The sequence below is a fragment of the Daucus carota genome, chromosome 8, assembly GCF_001625215.2.
Source record: "Daucus carota subsp. sativus chromosome 8, DH1 v3.0, whole genome shotgun sequence".
Taxonomy (NCBI): domain Eukaryota; kingdom Viridiplantae; phylum Streptophyta; class Magnoliopsida; order Apiales; family Apiaceae; genus Daucus; species Daucus carota.
In genome coordinates, this window is record NC_030388.2 from 12,859,388 (window position 1) to 12,876,380 (window position 16,993).

The 16,993-nt window shown below is 32.7% G+C and overlaps 1 protein-coding gene across 1 annotated transcript; it reads right to left on the reverse strand.

Annotated features, from left to right (window-relative positions):
* Nucleotides 1–3,055: 3,055 nt before the first annotated feature.
* On the reverse strand, nt 3,056–16,092 carry LOC108200039 (uncharacterized). The gene is made up of 10 exons (XM_017368098.2): nt 15,695–16,092; nt 15,140–15,197; nt 13,803–13,997; nt 10,620–10,696; nt 9,640–9,722; nt 9,378–9,429; nt 8,463–8,531; nt 6,661–6,747; nt 6,413–6,474; nt 3,056–3,742 (listed from the first exon to the last, which is right to left on the reverse strand). The coding sequence occupies exons 1-10, from the start codon at nt 15,896–15,898 to the stop codon at nt 3,580–3,582; spliced, it is 1,050 nt and encodes a 349-aa protein (XP_017223587.1). The 5' UTR covers nt 15,899–16,092; the 3' UTR covers nt 3,056–3,579.
* Between the last annotated feature and the right edge of the window lie 901 nt (nt 16,093–16,993).

Sequence of the window (16,993 nt, forward strand, 5' to 3'; positions counted from 1 at the left end):
CATGTGTTTTAACGATGCTAAAACATTTAGGGCTGCAGTGAAGAAACATGCTATTCTAGACAGGAGGCCAATTAGCAATGTTAGAAATTTTGGAAAAGCAGTTAAAAATGTGTGTGAGAGTCCATGTAAGTGGAAGATTTATGCTTCTCCTATGCAAAAAACTTCCACTTACCAGATGAAGACATTATTTTGGAGAACATAGTTGCATGCCAACTTTTAACCAAAGACAAATAAACTCCAAATGGCTGGCAGAATTTTACGAGAAAGAAATCAGGATGAATCCCTCTTGGCCCATAAATTCTTTCCGTAAAAAAATTGTGAATGACCTTAAATGCAATGTTAGTAAACATGCTGTTTATAGAGCAAAGACTAGGGCATTGGTGAAAATAAATGGAACTCATGCTGAGCAGTATAGTCAGATTTGGAAGTATGCATTTAGTCAATAATTTAATCAATAATTTGATTTCTTTTTCAGTTTAGTTTTGGCATTATACATTTGGCGTTAATTGAACAAGAATGTTAGTTGTATTATTTTAGTATGCGAATTATGTGGGTGTTTGGCAGCAACAAAACTGTAAGTCTGTGACATCTTTTTATTAAAAGTATCTGGTCAATTTATATTTTGTATTTGGATAAAATAAAAACTTGGAAGAGCTTTTTCCCACTCATGAGCTCAAAAACCGCAAGCCAACCAACCTAATTTTTTTCTTATGCTATGTTATTTAACAATGCAAACAAGGAGTTATATTGTACTAAGGGGGTTGAATACAATTTACAAAAAATTTCGAATTCTTTTTGTATAAAATTGATTGTATTCATCCACAAGATCAAATTATAAACTAAACAGAATTTAATTAACAAGGTCATTCAAAAATTTCAGGTGAATTGTTTTGTCCACCTGAGGATTTTTATATTAAAAACCTCCCAAGTTGAATTACTTGACTGCTTACAAAGAAATTGAAGAGCAAAAGCTTACGGATCTTACTTGCAAATTCTAATGCTTTGCTCTTCTGTTCTTGGTGTGTTGAATATAATGAAATGTAAAATTACATTGTGTATTTATACTAATACAAACTAAAAATATCTGGGCTAGTCTGCAAAAAGTATGCTCCTACTCTTTTCCTAACAAATGCATATATAGAATTTCTTGGATTTGATGGAACTTTTGGCAGCTAAAATTCTTGTTACTTCGCTTAAAATGGTAGGTTTCGAGATTCTCAATATTTGACTAAACCTTTTTTAGTTTAGCTTCCAAAGATGGTACATCACCTTTCACATCAACCCATATGACCTTTGTCCTTTACCTGACCTGTAGCTATCAATTGATAATTATCAACTGCTAGCTAAGAGTGTAGCAGTTGATATAAACTTCAAGTGTTTTAAATTTAAACTTAAGTATAAATGTTTTTGTTATTAATTAATATATAAAGAATATGTTATATATTAAAAATAATTATCTAATATTATCAATAATTTATTAATAAATAAATAATATTATGGACAACATATTCACAGGTGAAGTATATATTATAATCTTAATAATATCTGACAATATAATAAAAACAAGTTTTATTAATTGCTACATCTATGTTTCTAGTTGTTGTCCATACCTTACGAAAAAGTCAAATCCGAGCTTGACTCATAGTACTCGAAATCAAATCGAATTTTGACCGATTTCTTACGAAATCGTTTTCGGATATAAGTACTCAGAACTCGAATCGGATGAGGGGTCAAAAAAGAGTACTCGGCCAAGTTAACCGATTTTTAGAACACCGCTTTTGAACAATGGTATGTACCCTAAGTTATGTTTCAAATTTATTTCCTAAACCTAGCCTTTTCCATAACTTTTTTAATCCTTAAAACTTATGACAATCCTAAAATTATACACTTTCCTTCCTTTGTGATGTTCGATCTAATTCTTTACATTTTAGAACTTGACAAATATAATAAAAATTTAATAATATAAAAATCAACTAATCTTATTACTTTTATTCTATAGAATACATATTCCATAAATTGTTCCAAATTTTATTCTCAAATCCTATCTGACAATGTTTTCATGGATCCCTGTATGCAAATAAACCATCCAATTAAAATCAGTCATCTGTGTACCACACCATTTGGGAAAAAAATTGAGACAAAATTCAGAATACATAACTTTACTCTTCAATATAGTTTATAGATTAAATATCAACCAGTCCCATCACTATCTTCCTTTTTTTTACTTTTTAACTCTTACTTTGCTTATTTTCTTAACTTGGTTCCCAATCTTTAACTATCAATCTTTTCATGACGGAGAATATCACGACATATATAGGGGTGAAAACGAGTCGAATAAATACGAACAACAGTATGGTCGAATTCGGCTCGAATTTATAATTACTCATTCGAATTCGGTCCAAATTCGAACTAAAATTATATAAGTTTGTTCAGATTCTGACTGGAGTTCAAATACAATATTCGTATATGATCCGGCTCGGCTCGAACTAATACCAAATTACTTGTTTTTGTATATTTGTATTCGAATTCGTAGAAGATAATTAAAAAACTATAAATACATGAATAATTATGTACTATAACTAAAATGAAATCATTTGTAGAGTGTGTGTGTGTATATATATATATATATATATATATATATATATATATATATATATATATATATATTATATGATGTATATTAATACATAATAATATACATGATTTACGAATTCGATTCAAGTATCTTTATTAAATATGTATATTCGAGTACTCTTAATTTAGTCGAACTACTCTAAATATATATGTCCGAGTACCAGAAAAATAGGATCCGACTCGGTATTCGTTCGAATTACAAAAACAGATTCGAATTCACTCATTTTTCATACGAATACGGATTATATTCGTTTTTAACGAGTCGAATCCAAGTTTGAACTCCATATATGCCACATATATCACAATAACCAAAAAGTAATCAACTTTATAATTTCCCTTCAAACAGCCTCAACATATATACATTGTATGAAGTACCTGTGTTACCATGTAGTTGTCTTTTTTATCTCTGCAATATGTACTGTTAAAAAATATAAGAGTAAATAACTACATATACCGCATCTTAAGGCCCAAAATATGGGTTCAAACTTCAAATACCTTGACAGTTAAAATATACGGGTTCAATCGTATACTAACGAGGGGCAAAAGATGGTTAATCCTATATTTTGATTCCGACTAAAATTTCACAGTTTGTTCGATACCAAAAACAACCCCCACCCCTCGCGGCACGATAGCAGTAAGCAATTTGTTTTACATAGGCCGGTATCTGTTGATCAAACTATACCCCCGTGTTCTTTGCTATCCTCCGTCCTTTAACCCACAACTACGAGTTTAACTGGGAATAATACATTTTTCTACTTCTAAATTTTGTCTTGCATGCCTCTGAGGGTCAGACTGGTTGGTGGGTTGCTGCTATATTCAAGGAAGACCCGATGGTTATTTGTTTCTTCCTGTGTAGTTTATTAAAAATATCTGATCATTTTAATACATAAAATCCTCCCCTTCCCCTCCAACCCCCCCACAAAAAAAATGATATTCTACTATGTGCTATACATATCCTCTGCTGGTTGAAGCATCTACTGATTTAGAGCTCCTTGGCATCCCCATTTTACTGCTATTCATCAAGCCACTTACCTCGTCAAGATGTTTGCTTTGTTCTGCATTTTCATCAGTAACCTCAGCAGAGTTCTGTTCCACTTCCTTATCACCCCTGTGACAATCAGAGATAAGTTAGAAATTAGCAAATACAAGTGATTATTGAATCAAACTCTGCAAATTAATAAGAAATTACCTAGTGCCAATGTTCTGTATACATGTCTTAAAAAGGGATTTAGCATGTTACAAACAACATAAAACTCTCCAGGTGCTTAAAGTTTTATCTCTGCAAATCTCAAGTTTTGATGATCACACTTAACAGCAAGCGACCTTAATATACTAGCTTAACATGTTCATAATTTGTGATAATAGCCTGCTGCTATAAGTATATACTAACTCAGTTTTGCAGGAAGTTATATTGTCACAATAACAGCAAGCTGTTTTTCAAAAACAGCAAACTGTTAAGCAAACCTACCAGACTTAGAATTTTATCCCGATCACATCAATACGAAGTCTACAAGGGTTAGGATTTAATTATGTATTGATTAATATATTTTTATAGTGCACGTTCACGCTCCGTTTTATCAATCAAACGTTTATCCTAAAAACAAGGAGAGTGTTAAGACTAGCCGTCGTCGACTAGTCGACAAGTCGTTCTATAGAGAAAGTCAAGCAGCGACTTATTTAGTCCGGCGACTATAGGTTTTACCCAACCCGACCCGGCACCAGAAACTTTAGAAGTAGGGTTTTTTAGACAAAATCTTATGCGAAAACAAAGATAAGGCTTTGGGCGCTACATCAGGCCCGTCTAATAGACTTGTTGTCAGCGTGTAGGCCTTGATTATCTATTCCGGCTACATAATCTTTGTATCATATTCAACATATCAGTATATCCCTAATCTTTGTATCATTTCAACTTAACATTTATATTTCCGACCTGTCACTGCTTTCTGGCTTCACTTTACATGTGAACTAACAATCTGCCAAATCATGTACATCTCACTCCTGCTTATTATCTTTTACTTTTGATTCAAAATATAAACTGATGTTCAACTATATTATATTTATTAAATCTAGTATAAATATGTATATGAATGACTTGTCGACTTTCTACGACTAGTCGGGCGACTTGTAGACTAGTCGATTCCACGATACACGGGCGCCGAGACTCGACTGGCGCCGTTATTGCCTTGCTTGCAGTGAATGGGAAAAAAGGAGATATATTATTATTCTGTAATTGTTGAACTTTCAGTAATAATATATTTTCTTACCAAGTTGGTAGGGGACCAGGATGTAGACCATTACAACTAGGGTCGAACCTGGCTAAAACGTCTCGTGCCTCATTTACTTTACTGCACCTTACTGTTTTTATCAGCGCATGCATAATAGCTTGACATAACACACTGCTGAATTGAAAATAGTGAGCCATTATCTAAGACACTGCAGACTGCTTTAATTACAGTCGGCTATAATAGTTGGTAAAAGTTAAAAATAGTCATACTAAGCCATTATACACCTATTCACCGCCCCACCCCCTCTAGCTGTAATTAAGCTTCTCGAGAACAAGTTGAAAACTAAGCTTGTAGGTATAAGGAGTTTTCGATATAAGGATTGATCGAGGAGGTTAATTCCAAAAGGACTTTATTACTTACCGTGAAGAATGAGGATTCACACATGAATTTAAAACTCCTAGGACACCTCAGCAGGATGGAGTTGTTGAACACAAAAACAGGTCTTTAGAAGAAACAGTCAGGATATTATTGCAAGAAAGCAAGTTGTTAATAAGTTACTGGGCAGAGCGGTCAATACAGCCTGCTATGTTCTCAACAGTGTGTTCATAAGGCCTATTCTAAATAAAACTCCATATGAGCTGCTAAGAACAAAACGCCTAACATCGGGTATTTTAAGGTTTTTGGTTCTAAATGTTTTGTGCTTAAAAATATTGATAGAGATGGTAAATTTGATTTTAAATCTTTCGAAGTTATCTTTCTCGGTTATTCTTTAAGAAGTCGTGCTTATAGATATTATAACTTAAAGAAACGTATTACTGAAGAACTATTATTGATATTGTTTTTAAAGAACCTAACAATGATCTGTCAAGAGATCGGGAAGGTATTGATTAATATTCTCAACCTTAATCATGTGAAAGACAATCAAATTAAACAACTACTCCATGCAGTCGGCTCAAGTTGCAGGGATAATAGCAAGCTACTTTCAGTGACGGGGAAAAAGGGGAGATATATTATTATTCTGTAATTATTGAATTTTCAGTATTAATATATTCTCTCACGAAGTTGATAAGTTACCAGGACGTAGACCATTAGAACTAGGGGTCGAACCTTGCTAAAACGTCTTGTGCCTCATTTACTTTACTGCACCTTGCTAGTTTTGTCAGCGCATGCATAATAGCTTGACATAGCTGTCTAAGACACTATAGACTGCTTTAATAACAGTCAACTATAATAGTTGGTCAAAGTTAAAAATAGTCATAGTAAGCCATTATACACCTATTCACCTCCCTTTAGGTGTAATTTCAATTTGCTGCAGTTTTCAAATATGGAAACTAAGACTGGACTTAAATTTTTGGTATCATAGTGATGAAGGAAACAATTTGATCTATATTCCATATGGAACCAGTTGAGATATATACTATGTTAGGGTAAGATTCTTTTATATAAAGTGCAAAGTCTCATACTTCTTGTGAATCTCTAAAGATAAATTAAAACCATTTACCCACTAAGCAAAAGAGTATTAAGACCACCTCCAGAAGCAAGTTGAAACTTACCCTGAATATACAACTAGACCTCCAACAACAGCGGCGAAGGCTATGAAGTACATCCAATCAACCTGTGAAAAAACTACCATCAGAATTGGTGCTTAACTAAATTCTTATATATGCTTACTCAACCCAGAGGTAAATGTTCACTAAAACGTCGACATACACAATCAATAACATGTATATCTTACAGACTGTGTTTGCTTGTATTAATTATAATTGCCTGCTAGTGTTACATATGTTTATATGTTACACACCTTCTCATGGTATGCAAATATGCGAATCAAGACAGACCACATGTCTGATGTCAGCAAAGACAAGTTCAGCATTGTTGATCCACTAATCTGCATGTAGGATGAAGAAACAAGATGTCGGATGTTATCAAGTGTAGATGGTGCATGCCAAAAGAAATGCAATACATATAACAGATAATACATGATAATTAAATTCAAAAATTCCAGTAGTTAGCAACTCTCAAATTCTATTTACAAAAGATCAAAAATACTGTTTTTTTTATCTAACTACCTCAGTTCTAGGTTCTAGACTAGCAGAATAGTGGCATATTAGAAGTGGGCTGGTTTCATTAAATAATGATTACTCTATCTTCTTTTTTACCTGCATCTCATAACGAGGGAATCTATTCTCTCTTTTTGCAAGACTCGAGATTAGTTAATGACCAAATCATGAAATATACTTACAAGTAGACGAAGAGAAAACAAGACCAATCAAACCAGAGTGATCTTGCAATCAATCAAATAGTTGCTTTTGTTTCATGGTATCTATAATATGGTTTTTCTTTTATAAGGGTTTCAATTAGTTTCACTTCTTTGAGACATCTTTAAAGCAATATCACTCACTTATCAGATCTTATCTGTTTTACCAAAGTTTGCATATTTACCTAAATTAGTTTATGGACAATAAAAAAATTACCGAAATCACCATCAACAAAATTCGGCTTATGGGAGAAGATCGGATACCAGAATCGTGGAGAATCTGCTTTTAAGCTTGCCAGAAGGGTTTAAGGCTAAAAAATCATCTCTTGAAGATTCAAGAAATATTAATAAATTACCTCTTTTAAAACTAATTAAATCTTTGCAAGCCCAACATCAAGGAAAAGCTATAAGAAATAAAGATGATGAACATGTCAAAAAACAAAAAGCTATAAGAAATAAAAATGATGATTATTTGCCAAAAAACAAAAATATATGGTCATTCCAAAAGATTGGCCATGAAGAAATAGATTGTTGGCACAAAGATAAACCTCAATGCTTTATATGCAAGAAGTTTGAACATGTGCAAAAATATTGTCGAAATAAGATTGAAAAAAGTATCCACTTGATACATGTTTCTGAAAAGGAAACACTGTTCTAAAATTGGAGAGAAGTGCTCCGGAAGTTGAATTTGGTAAGAAGTGCTCCGGAAGTTGAATTTGGTGAGAAGTGAAATGAAAAATATGATTGTGGAGAGAAGTGCTCCAGGGTCGATGATGGGAAATACATCGTCAATTTGAAATCACTAAATAAATTTTACAAATATTCAGGAGTGTCGGAGTGATGATTCAAAAGTGTAACCGAAGAATCAAATAATTTATTATATTTTCTTGTCTCTTTTAATTACAAAAGATACGTAATTACATGGCAATAATTATGCTCATTTGATTTGCAACAGAATAAAAAAATTATAAGCCTCCACCAAATATTATCCTTTTCTTTATATAATAAAACCAAAACTATCCATGGCATGATATCTGTAAAAAGTGTTTGGTGGTTGGGGGGGAGGGGGGGTGGGGGGGGTGGAGGGGGGGTGGCAATAACAATTAGTAATCAGTATATATGAAAGGATCTTTCTAGTGTGTGCCCATGGGCACACATTATACACTAAATTTGAGGAGTTTAGTGGATTTTGATTGGTGGACTTGGTGTAAATGCAGGGGGGCCATCCTTATTTATGATTAGATGACCAATAAGAATGCACCAAACTCATAAAATTTAGTGCTTATTGTGTGCCCATGGGCACACCATAGAAAAACCGTATATGAAAACAATGGCTGAAGTCATACCTTCAGCAGAACAGGTACTCCAGAATAAAATAAAAACATTGCAAGCGCAAATCCAGTGAATGGGAATGCCTAAACCATGGGATCAGAAAGTATATCCAATTAAACTTATTTCACGATAAGATAGCGAATTACATGATTTCAAGAGCAAGATACACAAACTGTAAGGGTATGTCTGTTGTACAGAATAATAATCCCTGAAGAATACACAACTTGCCCTTATTTAGACATACTTAATCACGTAATAGAATAATTTAAAAAAAGTCTTGGTTCATTTTATTTTCTTGGTGAGGTGAGGACTATTATTCTGCCTCTCCTAAGGTATAAATTATACCAAGAAAGTTGAAAATTACTTCAATGGCTATATTAAGCAAAGTGAGTACGAGACTAAAGTAATGACTTCATAAAAACAAAATTAAGCTTAAACTTACAAAAGTGTTTGTCTTATATTATATTAACCGCCATGAACTTTGTGGCAACTACTTTAACGAAAATGGTTAATGCTTTGATAGCATTGCCAACATCAAGACATCAGAAGTGATTTAGCTTAAGATAAATTCATTACCAGATTTTTTACAACTTTCTTGAAATTGTTAAAGAAGGAGATGTAACTATTTAAGACTCTGAGCAGTAAAGATACTTGTACTTTTCCACCAGACATTGTGGGCTAAATCTATCATCTTTCCAACTGATATACTTCCACCATAGTTTTTATAAAAACAGTTATCTTGAAGATTGTTGAATATAATATGGTAGCGCTTTAAGTTTTTAAAATCAGGAAAATGAAGAAAAACGGTAATTTGACTTCTGTCACAAAAAGAGCATAGAAATAGATAAGAAGCATTCTTATAAACCAAAAGGGATACAGCAGGATGTTTTTATCGGGGGGAAATTGAGGAGAATGACAAGGAAACTCACCACCCCAGATGACCAGTGGATGTTTTTCAGCTCAGTGCGCTCCAATACACATCTATAGTATCCGTTAAAGAATATAGGCGGGTATAAATAAGACACCCCAAAAACATGAATGTTAGAGGCTTACACAGAACATTAAACAAAAGATCTTACGATATGACGTCAGGAATGAAAAAATCACTATACATAATTATATATGCAAACACTATCATAGATATTTCATGCAGACAAACATCTTCAGAGTTGTCATAAATATCAAGGATACATCTGAATAGCACTGACAATAGCACCAAAAAGGCCCAGCATTGCCATTAGTTCCACTCTGTCGGCATTTTTTACAAAAAATTCCTGCACAAGATCAGGGATTAACATTACAATAATTGGTATATAACTTCTGTTATTTATAAAGATTCTCTAGGCTGGGTAAAATCTATACCTGAAATAATAATAAAAAAATGTTCATTTTGCGATTTAGGAAGTTGGAATGAAAAATTTTATCAAACTACTTGATAAATATCATATTTTGGAAGGAAAAGAGAACATGAGTAGTACTTGCAGGGATGGTATGACCATGAATTACATTTGTCCTTTTTTGTTGGTAGATAAACAGTGTACTTGTGTGTGTGCGTGTGTTGTTAACATTATAAGAAACTAGTAATTTTCTCCAGTCTTGAATCTTGATTCTATGAAGAAACTAAAAAACGGTGCCACTAAAGAACAGGCATGCAAGATGGGATGAAACACATGCAAGTGGAAAGAATCAAAAAGAGGAAACTGAAAAGTCATCATTCATTGGAGCTAAATTAATGAAAGCATATTGAAGCATGCTGCTACATCCCAACCCTCTATGGGCTAGGCCTGCTAAGCTATGCACGGACCTGAGTAAGGGCTCTGGGCAGGAGAAATAAGAGGGTAATATGGTAATTAGCAAAATGGAGGTAGAAAAGGGGGAAAACAACTAGGGTTTGGGTATTGAAAATTATTGTGTAGAGTTCTATAGTGGGAGAGGCCACATCTCGAAAGTTGGCAAGTTTCAGTTGTAATTTACAGTATAATTTGTGATTGCAATTCTCTAGTAGAATTACTGAAGTTACATTGGTGAATTAAGAGTTGCAATTCTTTAATATTCGCGAATTCCATCAGTCTCTAGCACTTGCTTATTCAAATATAATGAGATAAAACAAATTAAGGGATCCAGAAGCCAAATATAATATAATGGAACAAGATATGTTAAAATTTGCTTACCTCACTGACATTACTGATAGCGTAAAGCATAGAACCCGCAATCACCAACACATCCCCCTTCAAAGGACTGCTCCCACCTATTAATTTTACAGAGTATCCATATGAGCAACACAAGAAGTAGTACATAAACACACCCTACTGTAGAATTATTTTATCAGTCTATTTTAAATCATCATTACAATATTTCCTTAATAATTTATAAAATATTATCATTTTCTTATAGTAAAGGAACTGATACATGCTAAATGTACACATATTTTATATCATATTCTACCCAGTTAAACTTATATGGTGATGCTGTTAGGTATCAACCCATTACAATGATAGTATGGGCTTGGGTGATCCACAACATATATGGATAATAATAATATATTTAGACAATTATTATAAAAGGTATGTTTTGGTCACAAAATATGGGAAGGATTCTTTGGTATTAACCCAGTATGAATTAGATTATGATTTGAGTTAGATTTCAGAATTGGATTCTAATGGGAGTTAGGTATTTCAGAATTAGATTTTGATTTAGCTAAGTTTGAGATGGCTATATATGCATAGTCATATTATGTTTGTTATGTGTGCTCGAGATGTAGACTTAGGTATCACTTCCGAGCGGATATTTGAGTATTGTTAGGCTTGCGTATCCAAGTTTGGTTAGTTGTATTATTAACAATGGTTTTGATTATTGATATAAGTTGGGACGTGGATTTTCCGTGTCATATATTTTTTGTGTGTTTGATTTGCATTAGAAGGTGAATCTCCTATTTTTATCCCTAACAGATACCTAAATCCTTTATTAGTTTGTTAGAAGTTACTTAAACTGGCTTAATGCTAATCACTATTTTCATATGTTTGCAGGAAGTTATGGAGATAGCTATGGATAGTAGGAGGAGATGCTAGGAAGAAAGAGTTCAAGTAGTTGAAAGTCGAGGGCTTGAACCTGATATTTAAGGGCAGAGATTCTCAAGGGCTTGTTAAATTTCTAGGCCCTGAAACTGGATGAGATTTTTAATATTAGAGCTTTCTATTTAGTTCAAACTCATTTTCCTACACACTGTAAGGCTCTCTTGAAGGCCCGCCCATATATTTCTAAACATAATTAAGATATAGCCATATTACATACTGATATAGATGCTGTTATTGGGTTGCGTACCAAAAGAAAGAAATCTGTACAATATAGGAAAGAATCGGCAACAGTTGGATTCATATTCTGATTTATTTGCTTCCTGTATTGCTTTTGTTTTACTAGTTATGATCCTGAAATGATACGTGTAATTTAGGAACCTAGTCTTTCTATTATATGTAGCCTATATAAGGCTTGGAACAGGAAATAAAGAACAAGTTTTGCTGAATTCAAAGTTAGCTTGAGAGGCTCTGTCATGACGAGCCTTGCTCAGACCAATTCAATAGACTCATTTAAACATTCTTTCTTGTCGAGGCTTGTGATTAGATCCTACGACAAGAAACATAATACATACATACATAGAATTACAGAGATATGGAGAGAGATGGGAGAGAAACAAGAGATTGAGCGAAGGAGATAATGGGTTCGTCCTAACTTCAAAGAAACTTCACACGTATACTTGGTACTTCAATTCTTACTCATGGTTTTTATTTTAAATATTTGTTCAATCCTATCTTAAATGGCTAGTCCCTGAATCCTAGAAATGGGTAGTAGTATTCATTGATTTTTTTATTTGTCATGTTATATTTTGATTCTCTTAAATTGATTATCTATCATTAAGCACTTTGTACAATTACACAATAAGAAGAGCAACTAGTTTAGTTGAATCTTTAGGAATTATAATGAATTGAGAGAGCATTTTAAAATTTCTATACGTGATATGATGATAGACACAATTGAGGTATTAGATTAAATATTAATATGAGAATTGTGAAACTAAAAATTCTTGGTTCTAAAATTGTCGAGAGTTGTTCTTTGTTTGAAGATGGGAGTGCGTTGAAAGAAAGCATAACCGGAAGCACTATAATTTTCATTGAGATTGTTTTTAGCATAATAAAAAGTAAAAGCAAATTAGACATTCATAATGCACATTGAAGAACCCGAATTCTTGGATTGCTTTTTCTCATATTTATGATATATTTATTACATCAATTTAGGTGATGATTAAAAAACATCTAAGTTGTACTCGACTTGTTCCATTTGTGTTGGGAGGAATTTCTATTACTTGTACACCCCATTTATTATGATACACTGATGTGATAATATACATACTCTGTAAAAATGTAACAGCTCAACACCCGAATATAAGCACTAGGAAATAAATTGAGAACAACCATTAATCCAAAGGAGAAAATTTCTATTACTTGCACACTCCCTTTATTATGATACACTGATGTGATAATATACATACTCTTACAAGACTGTAACCACTTAACACCGAATATAAGCACAAAGAAATAATTTTGAGAACAACCATCAATTCAAAGGGAATGTGAAAGACGAAAAACTTGTTTATAATCCCAACTTCTTGGAGTAACAAAATAAACTTATAGTCTTAAATACTTAAATTTTATAGCTGCTTATATCGACTTTTTGTTGAATCTTAAGGAATTAAAATGAATTAAGAGAGGATTTAAAATTCTTATACATGATATCATAGACACACCTGAAGTATTAGATTAAAGATTGACATGAGTATTATGTAACCTGGCTTCTTAATTGTTTAGAGTTTTTCTTATTTTGATGATGGAAGTTGCGTACGAGGAAGGAAGTATTGTAGGCACTATAATTTACATTGGGACTGTATTTATAAACATAAAAAGGACTGTTCAAGGCATAATAAAAGACACAGCCTAGACATTCATGATAGCACATTAAAGAACCCTGATTCTTGGATTGTTTTCTCTAATATTATTATATATATTATTAATTTATTAAATTAATTTAGTTGATACTTGCAGAACCTCCTGGATTGTACCTGACTTGTTCCGTCGGCAGGTACTTCTATAACTTGTACACTCCAATTACTTATGATACGCTGCTGTGATAATCAACATATTCTGTAACTACTTAACACTGAATGTAAGTACTAGAAAATAAATTAAGAACCACCGCCATTCCAAAGCAAAAGTGAGAGACAAAAAACTTGTTTATAACCCCAACTTCTAGAAGTAACAAAATAAACATGAAGTGCTAAATATTAAAACTTTAGAGCTGCTTACTTGTACGATCTGATGCATGTACGTCTGAGAAAATAACCAAGACTAGACCGGCCACACAGATAGCAACACCAACATATTTCCGGAATTTATATTTAGTCTTCAAGAAAAGCCAGGTGAGAAGTATAACGCACGGGATTGACCAACAATCCAGAAGCATGACACTTGTTAAGGATGTGTACTGGTATGCCTTTACGACTGCACAGATAACATTGTGATTCAAATTAATACAACTCTCAAAGGTTATTTTTGCTTTCTTTAATATTTACAATGATTTTCCTACTAAATCGTTTAGATATGATAAACAGAGAAATATTTATCTGGGTTTGCAACTACAGTTGATAATTATATCAACCTATCTACTTCATATTGTTCATTTGTAACAGGTTACCTGCAGTTGAACATACATCGAACATATTCTAGTGATGAATTCTTATTAGATGCTTTAGCCATGAACTGTTTTTGTGCCGTTTGACATGGGTGCATCGGTGTGTGATGAGAGTTATTATATTCTGCTCGTACATTAGGCATACCATGAATCTGAATCCAACTTAAAAGAAGTCACCTTGGATCATGTGTATATATAATTTGCTCCTGATTTTTCTAAATGGGACATTTTGTATTTTAACACTTCTATTAAAAAAGTAATGCATAGCTGTGTGAAGGAGCAGACACATGTTTCATCAAAAGACAAGTAAGAAGCTAGCTTTTAAACCACTAAATACACTTAGATTTCCATATTGATTCATGTTAAATGCACCTATTTTTTGTAGTCTACATACATATCACGGCCAGTACACTGCATTAAGGTAAGCGTTCATTCTTTTCAATTAATTTAAAGACTTCTAAACAGTAGGAAATTAGTACTGGATTGATTGCTCTGAAAATCAATGAAATTTTTCCTTAGACCTCCAACTGTTTTTTTTTATGATCCACGAATCAATGAAACAATAACTTAAGCATCATGTTCAATCCAACACGATTAGAGGATATTAGGCTTTAGAGAGATGCGTATACAATATATGTTTCGTATAGGCCAATATCACTTCTCAACCTCTTTTAGTTCTATTGTGAGCATAATCATTGACGTATACTTATGCTGGAACTTTCAAACTTGTCAACTAACATAAGAACAAACCATAGCTTGTCAATAAGGCAGTAAACCACTGAATTTCATGAGCACATTCCTGCTCCTTCATTAGTATTAGAAAGAAGCTTTGAAGAACAGTTGAAAAATATCTAAGATTAAAAGGGTTGTAATTTGAACAACTTTAAGCATGCAGATTAATTGAAGAATGAAAGGAAAGAAAGTATTGTCTAAAGTAGCATAGATGGCTTACCAAGATAATTGGCTTCAACATCGACCAATCCTAGAAGTACATAGAAGTACCACTTTGACTGCATAATTTTGAGCGTCAAGATATCATCAACATGATTAATAAAGTAGGAAAAAAACATCAGTATAGAGATCAATAAAAGAGGATTGAAAATCTCAAAATCTGGTTAACAAAAGAAAGAACAATTATGAAAGACATTTATACTCTTGTTTGTAAACTTAGGTGATGTTCACTTGGATGGCATAGAATGAGATGAAAAATTATAAAGAAGTTTTATGGTGAAAGAAGAAAGTACGACACAAATAGTGACTAAATATGAGTGAGTGTGAAGATTGTAGGAAAACACGATGAAGAAGTGGAACGAACATTCCTTCCAAAACACGAGTGTTACATTTATAGTTAAAACAGTTTGAATGGAACGAAAATTAGACATTTTCTCTAATCACCCCCAATTTAAAGTAAAGTAGAAATATCATTCCATTTTCGCTCCATTCCATTCCGTCAAAGTGAACGCAGCTAGACGATAATCACAAGTAAGAGGTAGATACATGTGTGTACCTTGAGAGGCTTTCTCCTGTAAATGAGAATGCATCCATAGACTAGCGCCAAGAGCACGTAATTAAACAAAGACTGGGAAGTTGGAGCATTAATTCCTCTCCTAGCCAATTCAGATGATGAAAAACCGGTGGAAGTGATCAAAAGCGATAAAATCTGTCCCAATACAAGACCGATTAGCGTCTTCTTGCTCCAGAATTCCACCATTCTTCACAAAACCCCAAACTGATGCTGCTGCTCATATAAATGAAGAGGAATATTCGATACTTTATTTATTTTATCTTTTTTGGAGCAAGTGTCCTCAGCACCGTCGAATTTGGAGCCAGTTGTGTGACTAAAAACAAACTCTTCTTCCCTTTGACTTGATTGTTTTCTACTAGTACTAGACTACTTACAAGTTACAATGTTGAAATCATGATGATAACTCCAACACAAAAAAACACAACCTAACTTTTCTTTTGCTCCTACTTTGTTAGAGTATTTTTATTCATCAAAATTACCCATTTTCGGGGACCCTAGATTTGCTTCAATTGTTTTGCTCCAAAAATTGCAATCTTTTTCCACTCGCCTTTTGCTTTACTTTTGGCTCTTCGCAACTAATTATCTATTATGTATAGAGTTAATTATCAACTTGATCACTGAGGTGAGTTTAATGTATCAAGTTGGAAACTGAATTCCAAACGGTATCAATATGGTCACTAAAGTCACCATATATATCAAACAATTACTTTGAAATATGAGTTCAAGCAGTAAAAATATTATTTATAAAATTTTACACATTATTTTTAAATGTTATCACAACCAACTAAAAGGTTATGACTTCTAGTATTTAAAAAAATATATTTATATTTTATCAAGTTTATTTATTATTTATATTTTATTATATAGTTATTTTCTTTGTTTTAATTAAAAATAAATAATAAATAAACTTGATAAAATCTAAATATATTATCATAAATATTAGAAGTCATAACCTTTTACTTGGTTTTGGTAACATTCAAAAATAATGTGTAAAATATTATAAATAATATTTTTACTGCTTGAACTTATATTTCAAGATATCTATTTGATATTTATGGCTACTTCCGTGACCATTTTGATACCGTTTTGAATTCAGTGACCAATTTGATACATTAAGCCCACTTCAGTGACCAACTATATAATAGACCAACATGCCAAATTTTATTCATCATGTAAATTACTCTTTTAACCCTCTCTTTCATTAATACACTTGCAACTAATATCTCTTCCATTAATACATATAATTAATAACTTGCAATTAATACATGTAATTATATCTAA